General features: G+C 36.1%; 1 protein-coding gene and 1 long non-coding RNA gene across 8 annotated transcripts in view; one reads left to right on the top strand and one right to left on the bottom strand.

The window, feature by feature from the left end:
- The window catches only part of DMXL2 (Dmx like 2), a 174,489-nt gene extending 154,424 nt beyond the window's left edge, over positions 1 to 20,065 (top strand). For all 3 annotated transcript variants that reach the window (XM_082620084.1, XM_082620083.1, XM_082620085.1), the window contains 16 exons: positions 428 to 606; positions 4,477 to 4,607; positions 5,088 to 5,173; positions 5,604 to 5,805; positions 6,882 to 6,999; positions 10,296 to 10,358; positions 11,486 to 11,572; positions 11,657 to 11,778; positions 12,923 to 13,061; positions 13,720 to 13,780; positions 13,914 to 14,041; positions 14,595 to 14,672; positions 15,465 to 15,556; positions 16,257 to 16,309; positions 17,634 to 17,851; positions 18,593 to 20,065. In XM_082620084.1, coding sequence (XP_082476210.1) covers positions 428 to 606; positions 4,477 to 4,607; positions 5,088 to 5,173; positions 5,604 to 5,805; positions 6,882 to 6,999; positions 10,296 to 10,358; positions 11,486 to 11,572; positions 11,657 to 11,778; positions 12,923 to 13,061; positions 13,720 to 13,780; positions 13,914 to 14,041; positions 14,595 to 14,672; positions 15,465 to 15,556; positions 16,257 to 16,309; positions 17,634 to 17,851; positions 18,593 to 18,802 — 1,967 coding nt within the window. In that variant the 3' untranslated portion in view covers positions 18,803 to 20,065. The remainder of the gene's footprint in view (positions 1 to 427; positions 607 to 4,476; positions 4,608 to 5,087; positions 5,174 to 5,603; positions 5,806 to 6,881; positions 7,000 to 10,295; positions 10,359 to 11,485; positions 11,573 to 11,656; positions 11,779 to 12,922; positions 13,062 to 13,719; positions 13,781 to 13,913; positions 14,042 to 14,594; positions 14,673 to 15,464; positions 15,557 to 16,256; positions 16,310 to 17,633; positions 17,852 to 18,592) is intronic.
- The window catches only part of LOC309803607, a 111,374-nt gene continuing 98,104 nt past the window's right edge, over positions 7,158 to 20,427 (bottom strand). For 2 of the 5 annotated variants that reach the window (XR_014293971.1, XR_014293973.1), the window contains exons 5-6: positions 12,557 to 12,621; positions 7,158 to 9,556 (exon numbers count right to left, since the gene is read on the bottom strand). This is a non-coding gene — a long non-coding RNA (uncharacterized lncRNA). Of the gene's footprint in view, positions 9,557 to 10,824; positions 11,503 to 12,556; positions 12,622 to 18,640; positions 18,721 to 20,427 lie in introns of those variants that run through there. The other 3 variants (XR_014293974.1, XR_014293972.1, XR_014293975.1) reach the window with 3 other exon arrangements.

Genomic DNA, 20,427 nt, shown 5'->3' with positions numbered 1-20,427 from the left:
CTGGTGTCAGCTTCCTATTTTCACAATGAGCTTCTGCTTTTCTTTTAAGGCATGCTTTACATCCTACATATTCATTCAATGAATCTTTCTTGAACAACACAGCCAGAAATAATCACTCAAGCACTCTCTGTACTATTTGTTGAATATATCATTTATTTAAAACACTGTATATAGAATCGCTTGAATTCTTATTCTATATAGCACATAGGCTGCTTCATTGCAAGTTAATCTTTTATACTCTATCCTCATCTGCATCTCTGCCATGATTGTTGGAAAACTGATGCAGTAACTAGAAAAGTTTAGAAGCACAGTTGTAAGTAATTTAGTCTACACTAAAAGCATGGCAAGAGTAGGATGAAAAGAAAGGTTAACTCTTTGAATTAATAATGGAAAATAAGGCCAGTTTTTTTTTTCTATCCTTATTCAGCACCTCCTGTTCCTTCTGAAGACATAGATAAACACCGCAGGAGGTTTAACATGCGAATGCTGGTTCCTGGAAGACCTGTAAAGGATGCTACCCCACCACCAGTGCCTGCAGAAAGACCATCTTACAAAGAAAAGTTTATTCCTCCTGAACTCAGTATGTGGGATTATTTTGTTGCAAAGGTAAGGGGCGTGAGGAATGCAAGCTTTATGTGTGTCTGTTTTATTAACTCTTATGTTTGCATCACATAGGAATGATGGGGCAACTTCTGGGTTGAATCACCATAGTTTAGACATTAATCTCTCAACTCCAGAAGCTGAATAATCACTCAAGAATGATCAGATACTTGAAATGGACCAGACAAATTAAAATCATATGGGACTTAGGTATAAACCAAAAGTTAGTTTATTAACATATAATCAGCATCATCCTTTTCTAGGGACTGGAATACCTGTATCTACCATCTAACTTCCCTTCTTCTGATTATCAGTAATTCCCTTGGTCAGCATGAAATCAGAGCAGAAGGAGATGGATGGGTATTTGAGGGTTTCATGAGACCACGGGTTTCATTAGGCCCCATGACATACCTCTGTTTCTCCAAAGCAGAGAAAACTTCTCTGGGGATCAGAATACTCATTGTGACTAGATCCAACATAGTCCCATTTTGTACTGTGTTGGGGGTGTGCTTTTCTGCACTTTGTTTTTTCAAGCACATCACCTTCTATTGATAGGTTTCCTTCTTTACCTGTGTTCCCTCTTTACATGTGTTTCATTTATACTTCTTCCCACTCCCCAGATTGTTTGGAAGCAAATCCAAACATCATGAAATTCCATTCATAAATATTTCACCATTTATTTTTTAAAAAGAAGGATTTTGAACCAGTACCACACTAGCATTATCACACACACACCACACACACCATACACACCACACACACCACACATACATACACACACAATTCCTTAATATCATTAAGTATCCAGAGAGTGTTCACATTTTTCCCCATTATACCTTAAATGTTTTTGAACAGTTGGTTTGTTAAATCAGGGTCCAAAATAAGATTCACACATTGCAATTGGTTGATATGTCTTAAGTTTCTTTTAATCTATAGGTTCTACCTCCATCTCTCTTTGTTAAATTTACCCCCCCCCATTTTTTGCCCCCAAATTTGTCCTTTAAAATTTCTCTGTGGCTTTTGCTGATGGCATCCCCATGTTTGGTCTTCTGACCATGTTCCCCTGATTTCTGTTTTTCTGTAAAGTGAAAGTTAAACTTAGAGGCTTTATCAGATTCCATTCTGAATGGATAGGGAAAGGGGAGTATTACTTCATAGGTGGTTTTGTGTATTTCCATCAGGAAACTCTCTTTTTGAGAGGGTAGTTGATGATCTTTGCCTAAGTCCATTATTTTAAATTTAGGGGAGTTTTAAAATTATGATAATGATATCTTCTAATTTAGTCTTCATTTATTTGCTGGAATACTTTCTTCCATCATCCTATTTGGTTAACCTGAATTACATTTTGAAAGAGAAAGACAGGATAAGTGCTTTTTTCTTTGCTTCTTGTGCCAGTTTTCAAAGTGATGAGTTGATTCTCTAGCATCCTTCAGAGGAAGCAGTGAACTTTGTTTTGTTATTAGTTTTGTTATATTATGGATTTAAACATTTTATGTGTTTTAATCCAGTACAGTTATTATTCTTATGGATGTTCAGATTGTCCCATCTTTGCCAATGAAAGCCTCTTCCAGTTGGCTCCTGAATCTTTTTGAGAACTCTTCCAGTAGTCTTTGAGTTTCTTTTCTTTCTAGTTTAAGTCATTCTAGGCTAATTTTGCATATTTCCTGCCCCAGAGTGGGAACAACCTCCAAAGAACCTGGTTCCTTTTTGTGGGAAATTATAATTTAGAAACCACAAGTGGGTATATGGGTGCTCATTGTTACTGGGTTTGTCATTGTTTCTAGGTACATATCATTTCTAATGACCAAATAACTATTCAGCTTGATGAGTATACTATAGTTTACATAACCATTTGCCTATCAGTATTTGCTGTATTTATTTTTTCATTTTTATAAATAATGCTGAGATTAGTATCTTTTTAGCTAAGCCTTGTTCACATTCTGATTATTTCAGATATATATCTGAAATATATATATATCTTTTGATATATATCTTCAGATTACTGATTTATACTCTCTTGAGAATAATGAGCATGCATCTGACTTTACCCTCATTAAGTATTCCTTTTTCTTTTTTGTTAATTTGATTAAATAATTTTTATTTCCTATTAGTGATATCAAAAAATGTTAATGAACCTATTGCCATTAGGTTTTCTACTGTAAGGAATTGACTCTTCATGTTCTGAACAAAATTATCTATTGGAATTATAATGTTTTTCCTTACTTTTAATGAACTCTTTATTTATTAAGGATATTAACAATTTATCTTACTTGTGATACCTTTTCCAGACTCTTTGCCTTTTAATTTTGTTTATGTTTTGACATACAGAAATTTTTAAAAGTTTACTTAGTCGTGTCTATCCATACTTTAAAAAAATGATTTGTTACATTGTTTTTAAGCAGAGAAAGTCCTTTCCACTAATAAATGTTTACTTTTGTTATCTTCTCCTCCTTTGTTTCCTCCACCTTCTCTTCTGCCTCATCCTTTTATTTTTAAATTAATTTATTTATTTTTGGCTATGTTCAGTCTTTGTTGCTGTGCGCAGGCTTTCCTCTAGTTGCTGCAAGTGGTGGCTACTCTTTGTTGCGGTGCACGGGCTTCTCATTGTGGTGGCTTCTCTTGTTGTGGAGCACGGGCCCTAGGCGCACAGGCTTCAGTAGTTGCGGCACGTGGGCTCAGTAGTTGTGGCTTATGGGCTCTAGAGCACAGGCTCAGTAGTTGTGGCACACAGGTTTAGTTGCTCCGCGGCATGTGGGATCTTCCCAGACCAGGGCTTGAACCTGGATTCTTAACCACTCCACCACCAGGGAAGCCCATCTTCCTCCTAATTCTTTTTAACTTTTTAACTCTCTCTTTTTTAAAATTTCTAATTCTCCTGTTGATCTAAAATGAAGATCAGACTTCAGTGCCCTCTTTATCTTCTATTCTCACACTTACACTAGTTGTTCTCCCTTTCCTCCCAATGGCTTAAGATGTTATATTTGTCATATATTAATTTCTTATTTATATACTCTTCTTGGACTATATTTTTGCACTGATCAATTGCTAGACTGCACTTATTTTAATTATTTATTTTAATATCCACTAAGAAATAGTATCTTTCAGGGCCTCCCTGGTGGCGCAGTGGTTGAGAGTCCGCCTGCCGATGCAGGGGATACGGGTTCGTGCCCCGGTCTGGGAGGATCCCATATGCCGCGGAGCGGCTGGGCCCGTGAGCCATGGCCGCTGAGCCTGTGCGTCCGGAGCCTGTGCTCCGCAACGGGAGAGGCCACAACAGTGAGAGGCCCGCGTACAGCAAAAAAAAAAAAAAAAAAAAAAAAAAAAAAAAAAATAGTATCTTTCACACTTTAGAAAGATTTCTTAGCTAATCTTACCTATTTTTTTCTTCCCTATGAACTTTACAATCATTGTCAAGTTTCAAAAAAGGAAAAGAAATCCCCATGGGGATTTTTATTGCAATTACCTAAAACCTGTAAATTAAAGAATGATAGTTTTTACATGTTTCAGTCTCCTTATTTAGCTTTTAGAGGGATTTGTAATTTCCTTCACTGTAGCTCTTTCACAGTTTTCATAAAGTTTTTCCTTTGGTATTATGTTACTTAATGCACCTTTTTTCTTCAGAGTTTTTGAACTAGTTATTGCTGATATATAAGAAAAAGACCATTGATTTAAAAAAATATTTGTGTCGTATCTAGCTACTTAGTTATTTTATTGAATCTGAGAGTTTTAACCTGGTTTTCCTGACTTTCCTAGGTCTAGTATCATTTTCAAAAGAAAATTTTAGTTTAGGTTGACACCATTTAAAATGTTCAATATTAAGTTAGGATAAAAATAACCCAATTATACATTTAAAAATAACTTCACATTTTATTGCAGCCATTTCTCCCTTTGTCTGATAGTGGAGTTATATATGATTCTGATGAGAGCATTCATAGTGATGAAGAAGAAGATGATGCTTTTTTTTCAGATACACAGATACAGGAACACCAAGACCCTAACTCCTATAGGTAAATAAAGCTTTCCTCTTTTCTTTTTTTCTTTTGTAGAAGTTCCTGATGTTACTAGTTTTAAGCAACATTACTATCATGAATTTATACAAGAACTGACCTATGTTTTCAGGTTAGGAATTCTGTACCTTTGGGGTACATTGCTAGATAGTATCACATCCAGTTTCAAAGAATAGCTGGCACAAACATTTTTAGTGAGAAAAAATACATAATTTATTGATATGCTATTAAATTCCATGTAGCTGTGTGGTAATTCTCTTTCCATTAGGTATTTCAGATAATGCAAGTGTAATACATTGTTGCATATCTTTTATTTTCAGAGACTACAAAGGTACTCTTTTTTAATAGTAAGTTATGTTAGAAGAAAACATCTTTTTTTCTGGGTGGGAGATTGGGCCAAACAGTTGACAGGGATCATTACTATATTCTCATGATTTTATTTTTCAATTAAGGAGATTTTTTTTTTGTCCCTTTGAACAGCTGGGCTCTTCTACATTTGACAATGGTTAAGCTAGTACTTCACAATGTCAAGAATTTCTTTCCCATTGCTGGATTGGAATTCTCTGGTAAGTTTGGAATTTGAAAATTAATGTTATTAAATACAACAAATTATCATCAAGTTTCTCTTTACAAAATCCATATAAAAGAACATGTGGTACTAAAAAAATACAGCATTGGAGATGTTATGAGGTCTTATTTATCTTAGGCTCCAGTCTGTGGTTTTAATTCATATGGCAAGAATCACTGACTACCTAGAAGGTTGGAAGAAAAACCAGGAAACCAGCCTGGAGAAGCTAAACATTTTCTTAGCTCATTTTAGAAAGCTGGTCTTCTGTTTTGTTCAAAGCATTAAATATCAAAATGGTGTTAGATTAACATTTTCAGATTTATTTGTACTTTCAGAAGTTTTGGCTCTAAGAATTTGGATCTTGTAAATATGTGGTGATGGTCAACATTTTTAATCAAAGTAAAATATCATATTCTATTACATTTTAGAGTTGCCTGTAACATCACCATTAGGTATTGCTGTGATTAAAAACTTGGAGAATTGGGAGCAGATCTTGCAAGAGAAAATGGATCAATTTGAAGGTCCTCCCCCCAACTATGTCAACACATATCCAACTGACCTTTCAGTAGGAGCTGGACCAGCTATTCTTCGAAATAAAGCAATGCTAGAACCTGAAAATACTCCATTCAAGTAAGAATTCTCTTACAATGGTAATGAGAGTGTAGCTTGGTTTAACTTTTTTGGAAGTCAGTTTGGCAAAATAATATGCCAGTAGCCTTCAAAACACTCATAACTTTGAACTTGCAATCCTATTTCTAGCACTATATGCCAAGGAAAATATAAGAAATCTGGATAAAAAATTATTTTCCCATATTACCTGTACTTCAATAGACATACTAATTTTATAATCTGGACAATACCTTTATTTTTGTCATCGTTTTAGGAACTCTTAACAGAAATGTTTTGGGATAACAATCTACATATTCAAACAAGGTGCTACTGACCTTTTGTCAGTAATTTAATAGTAAACACATTAAGGTTTTTATTGATGTTTTGATCTTCTATCTGTCCATCTAGGCCCCTTTTGGTAAGCAGCATGCTTTTTTTTTTTAGGCAGCCAGCCATGATTTATAGTATTGCTCATAAGCTTGAAAGAGCAAGGCTGTTTAGCTTGTTAGGCTGTTAAAAATGAAATGTGGGACTTTATATTCATTTATATTCATTGGTGATATGCTGTAACCAACAGAACCAACCTAAAGTATAATTTAAAAAGAGAATAATAAGGGCTTCCCTAGTGGCGCAGTGGTTGAGAGTCCGCCTGCCGATGAAGGGGACACGGGTTCTTGCCTCGGTCCAGGAAGATCCCACATGCCGCGGAGCGGCTGGTCCCATGAGCCATGGCCGCTGAGCCTGCGCGTCCAGAGCCTGTGCTCTGCAACGGGAGAGGCCACAACAGTGAGAGGCCCGCGTACCACAGAAAAAAAAAAAAAAAAAAAAGAATAATAAGAGATTCAATTGACTCTCAGCTCAACCTGTCCATTTAGAGAATCTGTAATTAGAGAATTAATTGCTAGATGAAGGAATGATTTGTAGAACTAAAAATTAAAAGTGAAATAAATTATAAAATTTTGTTGAGCTTAATGCTGTATCTTCTTTGCAATAATGGAGGTTTTAAAAAAATTATCTGCAAATAATGAAACATTTTCTATAGAGTAAAATACAGACTAAAATAGTGTGATATGTTGATTTTTTTTTTTTTAAACTAGATCCCGGGATTCTTCTGCGCTTCCAGTCAAACGACTTTGGCATTTCCTTGTTAAACAAGAAGTACTTCAACAGACATTTATTAGATATATTTTCACTAAGAAAAGAAAGCAGAGTGAGGTATTTTAGAAAAAAATATTCTCTCTTGTAATTTTCATTTGTTTTCTTTAACATTTCTAATGAAGCCAGCTTGATTTATTTGAAATTTACTTTTGGTTGGAACTTATTATCTTTCATACATCATAGGTAATAGTTTATCAAACTACAGAGAATTTTTTTAAGATAAAAACGTACAATTTTTATTTCATAACAATGAAACAACATAGGTCCTTCGATAAATCCTGTATAATCAGGTGAAAGTGGTTATGTCCTTTATAATATTTGCCATTGGGCCTTTACATGTAATAAACATTGTGAGGGATGGTTTGGGGAATTTAGTATATAAATGAGTATACTCTATGTTATGATTCTCTGAATATCATTTAATTGAAAATACAGCATAACCCTTTAAAAGCATTTTTATTTATTTAGCACTTAGAAATGAACAGCATAAACTGTAGAATAATTTTGTGAGAAAGATTAAACTACAGAAACACCAAATATGAGATGAAGGAAGATTGATTGCATTTACAAAGTGAGGCAGAGATTCTACATTGCATGGTGATTTTTAAGCTAAACATACGTTAATAATGTAATGCCATACAGAGTTCAAGAAGAATCATGAATTTGAGAGAGTGACACTTTAGAACTTAAAACTATCTCTTCATTATAAAATGAGGGGTACACAGATGTTTTATATATAAGCATTTCAGTCCATTTGGCTATTTAATGAGGTAATGAGCAGTTTGGAGAGTAGTGTTCAGAGTAGAGTGTCAGATGTGATTAAAGATTGGCAACAAAAACTATGAGAAAAGAAAAATTAATTATATTTCACTTAGAAAAGTGAAAACCGAGAGGGACAGTCTGTGTGGCTCAATTTCCCAAGGTAGCATATAGAACTGCTTCTCAAATGTTCTCCATTTGTTCTCCTAAGGCAGCAGAACCGACCAGATTTGTTCTTTTCTTTCCACTACTCACCCACTTACCTGGATGGTCATTGTGGGCAGTCCTGTGAACAGTCATTTATTTTTTCTGTAGATTTAAAAATTATGTACTTAAGTGAGGAATTAGAGGAATGAACTGTAGAGATTCTTTTGAGTCTTATAAGCTTACTTGATAAGAAAAGACCCCAATGGTATTGAAATTATTGATGTAGGGTTTTGTTAGGGGAATAAGAGCCAAATTCGTTTCCTCTTTCGTTTAATCCGTTGTTTACTGCATTTCCTATAGTGATACTGAGTTCTATAAAATAAGATATAGAAATCTAAGAAATAGATTTAAGATGAAAGATACTTGCTCACTTAGGGCTCTGTTATTCACAGAAAGAGAGTTCATTGAAGGATCAATTTTCTGAGTTGTTAGTTCTTCAAATTATTAAACACAGTGATATGCTTTAATTATTCATAAGGTTTCTAGCAGTTTTGTTTCGTTAGATTGTCAGAGCCTCAGAGTGCTATGGAAAGACTGGGTCTAGGTTTCTGGGACCCTCAGACTCTTGCTTGCTCTTGAGGATCTGTTGTCTCCTTTCTCATTTCCCTCTTCCTTAACCAAGTTTCTCCCCGATTCTGCCCCTTACCTCCCCTTCTTTATGCCCCTCCATTTCTGTGCTCTTGGGATCAGCAGCCCAAGCTGTGTGTTCTTTTCTATTTTTCTACCAGAAGAGGCTCTGCATGTACAAGGAGGTGAGACAGAGATAAACTGAACATTTCTTAAAATGCTGTGTAAGCGTTGGTTGGCTCCAGGAAGGGAAGTACATGGCTGGGAGTTTGGATGGAAGAATTTTTATCATGTACCCTTTTGCACCTTTGAATTTTAAATTATTGAATGAAATTAATATCTTGTTGCATGCAGTCCAATAGAACTTTGTTGATAATGGAAATTTATGTCTGTTCTGTACGGTACAGTAGTCACCAGCCACATGTGGTTATTGAGCACTTGAAGTGGGCTAATGTGACTGAGGAACTGAATTTTTAATTTTGTTTAATTTAAATTTAAAGCCATATGTGTTTAGTGGCTACTGTATTGAATAGCACATATCTGCTGAAAAATGGTTTTCATTTACGAAAAAAATTTATGAAAACAATGTGAAAGCTCTTGAGGCAAAGTAAAATTGGTCACTTAGTTCAGAAATATGCAGAATTTATTAAAACTACCCATCTAATAAGAGTGTTTTATCTTTTTAGATTGTTAAATAGGATATTGGTGGTCAATAAATTTGGTAAATTCAGTGAATTGATTAATTAGCAAAACTGGCAAAATAATCCTAAGAATGCTAAAATTGGCTAATTTTAAAAAATTACTTAATAAAAATAAAATTCTGAGAAATGCTGAAATTTTAGGTGTATTCAGGAGAAGGTATTTTTACTCACTGAGTATGTTAGAGAAGACTATTCCACAAAACAACTTTTTGTGAGATGGATAAATGTGGCAAAGTTAGCCACTTGATTAAAGGCAAATAGGTTCTTCTGCAGTTTGGCTTTTGCTGAGTTGGCCCTTGCACACTTGTACCATTCCTTCAGTGTCAGCTGCAGCAGCCCTTGAGCAGTTGCACAAGGCATGGAGAATTGGGTCCTGTTGGCTGAAAGAGAAGCAGGCACTTCAGGAAGTATTGGTAGGAATATATTGCTCCGATCAAACCTTCAGAGGTTTCCACAGCACAGCAGAAATGTTATTTCTGATTATAGCCATTCCTAATGGCCCTGTCATCAACCAGGAGCAAGTTATTTGTGTGATTTCTTTCCCATGCCTCATCTCATCAAACATTTACTTATAAGGAGGAAATCATAAGATTATGTATAGAGTAATGGTTGATGTGAATTTTAATCCTTGACTGTCTCTTCATGGATATATTCCTTATGAGTAAGAGTGAAATAATTATCAGTACTTTTAATCTGCGTTTAGATAAAAATAGTTTTTATTTATTTGAAATAAACCCCTATAGGTTAGGAATCTATGTAGTAGAGGATGTATCTGCTTGTACAAGTAGGTTTTATTTTTAGAGACTACAGTTTAAGTTAGAACTTCCAAGTTACATAACTGACATACAAATAATGAATTTTTATTTTGAAATTGCTTTTATATATGTAATACATTAATTTTGCCTGTTTTGCTTTGTGTTGTTTTTTCTGATGACATCACATTTTACTCAGTTTAATTTTTTCCTTGATGTGCTTTTAAATTCATTTTAAAGCTTGCAAGTTCATTTTTACCATCTTTAAGTGATGGAGCAACCATTTCAGTTTGAAAACTTTCATTTTTTTTTTATAATTCCATTTCATGCATGTGTTTTGTGTTTGTGACGGTGTGGTGTTGTTTAGTCTATAGAAGAACATGTGGAGCAGGTCAAACAAAACTGCATAGCAGAAGATTGCCACATCAAGGTAGTATTCCACGCTCTCGAATTTAACTCATTCTTTAAAATTCAAGGAGCTAACCCCTCATCTCTGAAACTAACCATGACCTGCCCAGCTGGCTAACTAGTCAGAGTGCTCACTGCTCCCACACACCTCACTGGCACAGGGTAGGAGATGCTCCACTGTGTCCAGCTTGATCTTTCTTGCCATTGGTTCTTCTCTTTCTTGCTTCCTTTTCCATCTTCAGTTCTGTCCCTTTTCCCCATCTGTTCTTAAACATGATTGTTTTATCTTGCCTCTTTCTTGATTCTGCCTCTTCTTTTCTCCCCATCACCTTCAACTCTAAGCATTACACCTTCCTCTCATCAATCTCCTTCATTACTTTCTTGTTTTTTATTAAAAAATATTTATTTATTTATGGCTGCATTGGGTCTTAGTTGCTGCGTGCGGGCTTTCTCTAGTCGCGGTGTGCAGGCTTCTCATTGTGGTGGCTTCTCTTGTTGCGGAGAACGGGCTCTAGGCACGCGGGCTTAGTAGTTGTGGCTTCCGGGCTCTAGAGCACAAGCTTAGTAGTTGTGGTGCACGGGCTTGGTTGCTCCACGGCATGTGGGATCTTCCCGGACCGGGGCGTGAACCTGTGTCCCCTGCGTTGGCAGGTGGCTTCTTAACCACTGAGCCACCAGGGAAGCCCTCCTTCATTACTTTCTAACTGTTCTTGTATCCAACTTCTTATTCCTATCTCATCACCCTTATTTAAAAATATTTCACTTCTTATGTGACTCCTTTGTCTTTCTGATTGTGTCTTTTTCTCTCACATTCTTACTGCTGTATCCTTGTGCACTTTTGGAAGAGACAAGAGACATTACTGTTATAAATACTAATGAAAATTATGTTAGCTATCTTTTGTGACAGTTACTTAGTATCCTGTAATCTCAATGGAAATTTTTGTAATTGGGGTGATTACAGGGCATCAGAGAATCTAAGCTAATTCCACAGCTAATTTTCAACACACTAAAGTTACTGGTACCTTTTTTCTTGCTGCTGCTGCTACTGCTACATTTTCTTCTTGTCCTTCTTTTAAGCTTTGTGGGATGTACATATATCTGTATGGAGCTGTGCTGCAACAACTAAAACTGCTGACAAATGTCTTGTAGGTTGAAGCAGATCTGGGCTATCCAGGAGGGAAGGCAAAAATCATTCATAAGGAGTCAGATATGATCATGGCATTTTCTGTTAATAAGGTAAAATCTTTAGTCATTATAAAGAACGTAGTACTTTGTTTTAGTGAAATTGCTTAAATTACTGACTTTGCGTTTGCTTTACAGGCAAACTGTAATGAAATTGTTTTGGCTTCAACGCATGATGTACAAGAACTCGATATTACTTCTCTTCTGGCCTGTCAGGCATACATATGGATTGGAGAAGAATATGACAGAGAATCCAAAAGGTTTGCTTGCCTTATGTAATCAATTTTAAATGTATTTTCTTCAAAAAGAACCTATTAAGTGGTTATGCACTTGATTTCAGTTGTCTTGAAAACTATGCATTTCTTTGGTAAGGAGACAAACATAATTGGTTTAGCTGCCAATAAAGGGCTCTGCTTACATCAGTGTACAAATTACTCCTGCTTCTTCCATTAGACCCTGAATTAGTCATAACGTTTGAGTCAGAATAATCCCCAACACCAGAGCCTAATGCTAACAACTGCCACTTTGACACTTAACCCCAAAGAAATGTCAGAAATTACACAATATCCAATAAATTCAGCTGATCTGGATAATTACCATAAAAAGCAGAATACACCAATTTATTAATTAGATTGATTGATGAGTCACATTTACTGAGTACTTCTCAGTGTTTCCTCTTGATTATCTCTCTATAAGCATACCTTTTTTTCAGATAAAAATGTAGCCAACTTTACTTTTCAGTAAAACTATGGACACTGCACCAAGAGTGCAGTAATGCTTTCCTATTTGGGGGCTTCTCCTCCATGTCTTCCGTCCCTCTTGCTTTTCTCCAGACTCTCGGAGATGTTATGTACTAGGAGTGGTGCCATGATAGCCTCTTTCCTTTCTGTTTCTATCTCATTAGTGTATAATACAACTAGGTTTCAGTCATACTTCAGAGTAGATGTAACCATGTAATGTGATATGGCCCATCATAAAAATTACTTTAACATTTAATGTGATAATTAGTACCTAAGTTTAAGAAAACTTTTAACTCACATTTCTTTAAAATGTTTGAATTTTATAAATGGGATCTCTGTACTTGAAGAGAACATAGTCTTTTTCTGTACAGGATAAAAAGAAAATCTGTGTTAAATACTTCAAAACAAACATTTGTTCTAATTTGTGCAGCAATAAAATTCTCCCAAACATTAGACTAAACTTATATTTTGCCTAAGGGGAAAAAGTTAACCAGTACTAAAATTGGTGATGATTAGGACTTGTACCTACGTTTTCATTATGGATATTGATACTTTTTTAAAAAAATTAAATAAGACTGTCCTTCAGATAGATAAAAAGCTCTGTAATTGGAATTTGTGTTGAGAAAATGGAACTGTCACAGTAACACATGAATGTTTTCCACAGTTCAGATGATATTGATTATCGTGGTTCCAGTACAACTCTTTATCAGCCCAGTGCAACATCCCATTCAGCAAGTCAGGTGCATCCATCTTCATCTCTGCCGTGGCTGGGCAGTGGACAGACGAGCATTGGAGCTAGTGTGGTACGTTATTTACTATTAGGTATGGTTTCTGGATATGGACTCGCTCAAAAATAGGTTGAAATCACGTTGACATAGGAATGATGCTGAAGATCAGAGGCAGTGACCAGTTAGTATACCATAATAATGATAGCTAGCATGCTGTGAGTTTCTTTATGTCAGGTGCATGCTTTTTCTTATAACAACCCTAAGTGGTTTTCATTTTATAGATGAGCAAACTGAGAGGCACAAAGTGGTAAAGCAGAGCTAGAGAGGAATTCATGTCTACTATAAGTGTTTGAAAAATGCCATCAATAGCATTGTTGTTAGTCACTGTAGTTAAAGGGGTCCCATTCTCATGTTCTGCTCTGAAGAATCTGGAGATACTCCTGATTGTCCTTAGGGAGGGGCACTTGGAGGAGAGTTCCCTTTACAACTAGATGAAGCAGCTTGGTATCCTCACAGTCCACACAGACCAGGGCACGCCAGTAAGTGACTATGCTTTCCCAGCCTGTTCAGACAAGTGTCGTATATTTAGTGGGTCAGAAAATCCACAACAGGGTTTATTTTAGTAATAATCCAGTGTAAGAGAATAACTGTTGTCAGAATTAGAGTTGGCCTGAATCATATCCTTCCTTATTTCTTCTGTGATGCAAAAGAAATTCATTTTTATCTTTTAAAGCTTATGAAAAGGAATCTACATAATGTTAAGAGAATGACCTCACACCCAGTCCATCAATACTGTAAGTATATTATTTATGATCAAAGGACTGCAAGTGATCTCTATCATTTTGAAGTTGGCCTATAGAATGGGAAATGTTGGAACTCTTTCTTCAGCTTTGTTTCTTATTTTTTGCTTTTCCTTTTGCGTCTCAGATCTTACAGGTGCTCAGGATGGCAGTGTACGAATGTTTGAATGGACAAGACCTCAGCAGCTTGTCTGTTTCCGCCAAGCTGGCAATGCAAGAGTTACCAGATTATATTTCAACTCACAAGGCAACAAGGTTAGTTCCTGGGGGTTACTGCTAAACTTGTCTGAAAAGAACTGCAGATATTTTGAGTAAATAGCTAGTAAAACTACACTTAAAAACAAATTCAGTCACTCTGGATTTAAGTTGAGCAGGCAGTTTGATGGTGTCTGTTTATATAGCCCCTTGGCTCTCAAGAAAAGCATAAATCCACAGAATTTTGTGTGGATTAATTAATCATCTACTTACAGGTACTAAATATTCTGTGAGGGTAAAGAATTCTGTTTCTGTTGAGTATGTTGATGGTGCCTGTGTGCAGAGTCAGGCACCTAAGAGAAACCTTCCAATTTCTTACTAAGTTCTGCTACAGAAGTTTGGAGGAAAACAGTGAAATAGGCATGGAAAATAATGTAAAAGGTGGCAGGATATCTACAGTACTTGGGCTTTCTTGAGAACTACAGCAGCAGGAGCATAGGTACAGGCAGAATGTTGGTTAAGTGGGGACTGAGTGACTCTCCATTTCATAAATGATTTTACCTTCGATATGGCTACTCAGAAGCTGTGTTTAATATTTACGCCATTCTTACAGTGTGGTGTCGCAGATGGAGAGGGTTTTCTGAGTATCTGGCAAGTAAACCAAACTGCATCAAATCCCAAACCTTACATGGTAAGTATCACTCAGCATTTGCGGAGCACATACGGAGGCCACTTTGTTTGTGAAGCGTTTGTTTCAGACAGCAAATCCCATTGGTGGATCTGTTGGGAAAGGGACCACTCTGTCCAGCAGCCACGGCCCAGCACCATCATTGCCCTAGTTTTAGACTGAAATGACTAAAATGCAAAAAACTTGGCTTTTCACAGCTTGAAGGGTGACCATTATATTTGAAATTTTTAGGGGCCTTCTCTGTGTGTGGTCTTATTCAGGATACATTTTTATTACACTTTTATCTGTTTTGAAATCTCTGACTTCTTAGTGATAGAGTTTTATAGTGATTCGTTTTGGGTACTGTATTAAGAACCAGACAGGTTCCATGTATGCCAGTTTGCTCCAGAATGTTTCTTATTAGATTATAAAATAACCAATCCCAATAGGCCACTTCATCCATTAATCCAAATCATGTTAGAACACGTGGTGATGCAGACAAGCATGTCTGCACTTGGAGGGTCGGGGCACGGTGAGGCTGGTAGGGTAAGTTCATGTACTTGGTGTTTTATTCCTTTGTTATATAATCTTTAATTCCATGTTTCTGCCAACTCTTCCAGTTTTAAAAACTTATTGGGTATTAGCCAAGTAACATGCAGATGACAGCTAATCCTCTTATCACTTATTCTTTATTCTAGTTTTTAAAAAGTGTTCTTAGCTCATGCATGTAGTATATGATTAGCAGAGCTGTGTGTGTGTACTGTACCACATTTTACTGGATTTTGAGATAACATCAGCTGCACTTTGTTCCCATAGAGTTGGCAGTGCCACAGTAAAGCCACAAGTGACTTTGCATTTGTTACCTCTTCAAGTCTAGTTGCCACATCTGGACAGTCCAATGACAATAGGTAGGTTGACAGAGATGCAAAAAAGAAATAAGCATATTTTAGGCAGAAAGGTATTCTTGCTAGAAAGTATGGATTTCTATTTAGTCAGGTTTTTCCACCTCAGGAATACAAAAACTTTGTTACAGAATTCTTCAAATAGTTTTCCTTACCAAAACGAGAAAGACCAAAATTACTCCTAATGTAATCTACTAAAAAGTATGTGGAATTTTTATGTTAAAGCTATTTTTTTATTGCTGTTAATACTGTCAAGTTTTTGAGGCTCTGTAGCCATCATTCTCAACATTTTCTTTGCCTCAGATTGTTTTCATTGGCAACCTGTGCCCATGAATAACACCTCTCATTTCCCTGCAGTGTTTACCCCCAAGGATATAGAAGCATCTCTTCTACTCAGGAAATCATGTCTCATTTTCCGTGGAGTGATAATGGAAAAGAGATAGGGCCGGGGGATGAGATGGAGCAGAGTCAGGTGGGACCACGTGAGACAGACCCTGTAGTTTGAAAAGGATAAACTCTTGGAAGAGATATAACCCCAGTCCCAACCTCTACCCTCATCCTAGTTGAGAATCACTGCTTTATAAATGTGAGTGAACAAAACAACATAAGATTCAATAAGTAAAAATATTTGATGTAAAGACGCAGTTTACCCCAGTGATGACTTAGAACAATTTGTTTATGATGTATTTTTGTTATTCTTTATTAGAAATGTATGCCTCTGGGACACATTGATATCACCTGGAAACAGCCTCATTCATGGTAGGTGAGCTAAGTCTTTGATTTTCAGTACACTGTGAAAGAATGCTTTCCTGGTTTTATTTTAACCAGTAAATCCAGTGCATGTTTATTCACGGGTTAAAAATGGAGAAATGTATAGAGTGAATAAAATTCTAAAAGTTAACTAGAATATCTGGCTACCTTGCTGAGGTAAATATGTATGGTCGCAGAAACCCAGCTAGCCTAGAATAATCTTTGTGTTGTATTCCATTCAGAGAATGTGGTATGGAGAGCGGCACTACTAACAAGGCTGCTGAAGAAATCAGTTGCAAAGTATTCCTTGAGCTCAACAGAAATGAGGTCATATTTCAGAGAATTAAATCTGACTGTAAACTAAAAGTCAGACTTATGATTAGAAATCTGAATAATGCCATTTAAACATTATTCCTTTTAAGACAGTGTTTTCCACATTGCTGTCCTAAAGATCACTCTTTCATATAATGCCACCAAGAGTGCTCAAAGCTCTAGTATGTTTGGGTTAAACATAGCTAGGAGGACTTTGTTAAAAAAAAACAAAACAGATTTGAGTCTTTTACTATGCTGATGTGTATTTTTGAAAGGTGTAGTTATTTCCCAGTTTTGATTGCAAAATTCTTTGTTTTTGGCAAATAATTATTAACATCTCTTAAAGATTTGCCACATATTAGTTTAAGGTGTTAATCACTTTAGAATGCAGAGAGTCCTGGGAAGGTTAACTCCTTAACTTGGGGCTGGTAATTTTCACACTAGTGTAGTTTCAATTACTTAGGTGAGAAGGATTTTAAAAAATATATATTTTATTGAAGTATAGTTGATTTACAATGTTGTGTTAATTTCTGCTTTATAGCAAAGTGATTCAGTTATACATATATTCTTTTTCATATTCTTTTCCATTATGGTTTATCTCAGGATATTAAATATAGTTCCCTGTGCTATAGAAAAGAACTTTTGATGAGGTTTTATGTATGGGCAGGAACTGGGAAAGGGTAAATACTTGTTATTGGTGGGTATTAATGAAGACATTGAATATCATTGAGAAGCTTGTTCTCCTCTGCACTTTTGCTTCTACATTCTTATGAGACAGTATAACTTAGTTTGGGCATAAAGTTTAAACTTCCTGTGTATATTGGTGTGTGTTTTCATACTGAGATTATGTATGTTTTTTCTGTCGTTGCTTGCCATCTTTTTTAATACTTTGATCATGATTATAGAAATTAGAAGGGAAAATGTGACAGTAATTTCTGTATAACTTAAATGTGCATTTAAATATTACCAGAAGTGCTAAGGTAGACATCATTTGGGAAAGGCTCTTGATGTTTTTCTTCAGGTTTCACATGCCATGATCATGGTGCCACGGTACTTCAGTACGCACCAAAACAGCAACTCCTAATATCTGGAGGCAGGAAAGGCTACATCTGCATTTTTGACATCAGGCAGAGACAGCTAATTCACACATTCCAGGCACATGACTCTGCAATTAAGGCGCTGGCTCTCGATCCCTGTGAGGAATATTTTACTACAGGTTCAGCAGAAGGTAACATAAAGGTGAGTCAGTACAAGAGGTTGGAATGTGCTAAATATTATCTTTACCTGCTGTCAAGATTGATTGGGGAGGGGGAACCAAACCGAAAAACTCACCACCCTCTCCGTGCAAATATATTGCTTCCTCCCTTACTTCTGTGTGGTTCTTTCCAAATTGTTAGGATCTAGAAAACCAGATAATCAATCTCAGTATACTCTCAGGTCATTAAAAAGCTCTAAAGAACTCTGTCTGAGTAAGTGTATGAGTTTAACTAATGCATTGATTTTTTGATGACATGAATTTGGTTTCTCACATCATCCCCCTCCCCTCTTCCCACCTCTGCCTCCAGTACCTGACTCTGTTTTGTACAGTTGAGGTCTCCAGAGAAGCGAGGTGGTACTGTTCTTTTATATTGTCCCAGGGCCTAACTTAGCATTAGGAATGTATTTAACTGAATTAACTGAAATATTTAATTGAATTAGAGATGGGGTATATATGGTTAATATGAAACAAGAGGATGTGAAGAGAGGAATTTGAAAGAAGGTACAGGGAAGTGTAAGGATGGTAAATGAGCCCTGTGAATGGTATTATTTCCAATTAGGTAAACTGTTAGAAAAGAGGTAGTGGACAGGAAAGTTGGGCTTTAATGAGATCAGTTGGGCTGGGAGAACAGAGGTGAAGCCCATGTTTTTAAAAGTCTTTCGTCTCTTTCTCTCTTTTTTAAATGACTTACACTTTATGTTTTCACTTTTTCTTTAAACTAGGTTTGGAGGTTGACAGGCCACGGCCTACTTCATTCATTTAAAAATGAACACGCTAAACAGTCCATATTCAGAAACCTTGGGGCTGGAGTCATGCAGATCGACATCACCCAGGGCAACCGGATCTTCTCCTGTGGGGCAGATGGGACGCTGAAAACCAGGGTTTTGCCCAGTGCTTTTAACATCCCTCATAGCATTCTTGACATTCTGTAGACTTAAAGATTGGGGCTTTATTTTTATAAACATTTCAATTAAAAAACACACTGCAGAAATTATTAGGCATTTCTGCTTTCCAAGCAGTTGTTAAACCATTGAAAACAATACAGAGAATCTCTGTGTAGAATTTGAATCTGATCCAAGCTGAGTTTTAGGCTGAGTTTTGCGTATATGGGCTGGTAGAATGACTGTGCATGTGTACCTTTTATCATGCTGACATACTTAAATAAAACAAAACCTAGTATTGTATGAAGGGTAGCTATTCTTTACAGCATTTAGCAAACCTGATTCAGAAAACATTTGAGGTTAGAAGTTAGCATATAAGTAAGTTAGTTATAATAATGAGAAGGACCTTTACACCAAATCAAGGAAGAAAATGTTGCTGTTTCAGGTTTTTCTTCCTATTCTTACCACTGATTGAAGCATGCCTGCAGTCTCCTTTGTTGAATGAAGAATAGTCCTAAGGAGTTAGAAGCTCCAGGACACCAGAAATACACTGTAAGCAGCGTGTAAGCACACTTTGAAGCGGCTCACAGTGACTAGTTCTCTGCTGTGAGAGGTCGTTCCCATTCTTTTCTGCTGAATATTTTTCCTGTTAGTGTTTATACTGATCTAGTACTGTAATTTGCAAATGAGTGCAAATTTAAATGCAATGTTTTCCTCACAATTTGCACATTCACGTTTTTTGGACTGCTAGTTTTTCTATTTAAATATTTGCCTTCATGTTAGGAATGTAATACGTGGACATGACATATTGGTAGTTAACCAAAACATACCAAGTTAGTACTTCCTTTTTAGTCCAGTTTAGTACTTTTTCTTTTCATGTATCCAAGGTTAAAACACCCACAACATTTTAAGGCTATGTTGAACCTACAGCAGTAGAGCATTTCATATCATAATTAAAATGAATGTTAGGCTTTTTGTGGCCAGTTAATAGTTGATGAGATTGGTGATATTATTTATTACCACAGCCTATTGTATAAACTATGCAGAGTTAAATATTATTTGCTTGAAAAATATTAGCCAGTGTTATCATATTTTGATGTACTTCTTGGTTATGACCAAAAATATGTTCTTGAAATATTGAAACCAATGTCTGTGTTTAAATGTTTACCAGCAGATTGTCTCATCACGTTAATGAGAATGTTTAATGCCTGTGCGGTATATAGTAAAATACAATGGCATAAGAGCACCTTTCTCTGAAGGCAATGTGATGTTTGGGCTGTGAAATACATATGTAAAAGAAAAATAAATGTTATTTGTTAGTTTTACCTCAGTTTGGCCTGGCATTCTTTGATAATATTTTTAACAGTTGAGATAATTTTAACTTTGAAAAAATGCTTAACTGTGAGAGAATTCTTAAGGTATTAGGCAGTCCATTCATTTACTCAAATATTTATGAGTGCCTTCTATATCAGAAGCCCTTCTAGGAAATGGGATACAGCGGTGACCAGACAGAAGGCACACAATGTTGGGATTTAGTTGGGTAAGAACTGACTCCACTGTACCTTCTTGTTTATTGAACTGAGAGTGGATTTTGGCACCCAAACTGGTGAAGGAGCTGAGCTGGGAATGGTGCTTATGTGGAATGGTGAAGAAAAGAGGAGGAGGGAGGATGCCTG

The sequence above is a fragment of the Mesoplodon mirus genome, assembly GCF_964341445.2.
Source record: "Mesoplodon mirus genome assembly, chromosome: 4".
In the NCBI taxonomy this organism is placed as follows: Eukaryota; Metazoa; Chordata; class Mammalia; order Artiodactyla; family Ziphiidae; genus Mesoplodon; species Mesoplodon mirus.
Note: the sequence above shows the minus strand (reverse complement) of the source record. Positions and strands in the feature narration are given on the sequence as shown.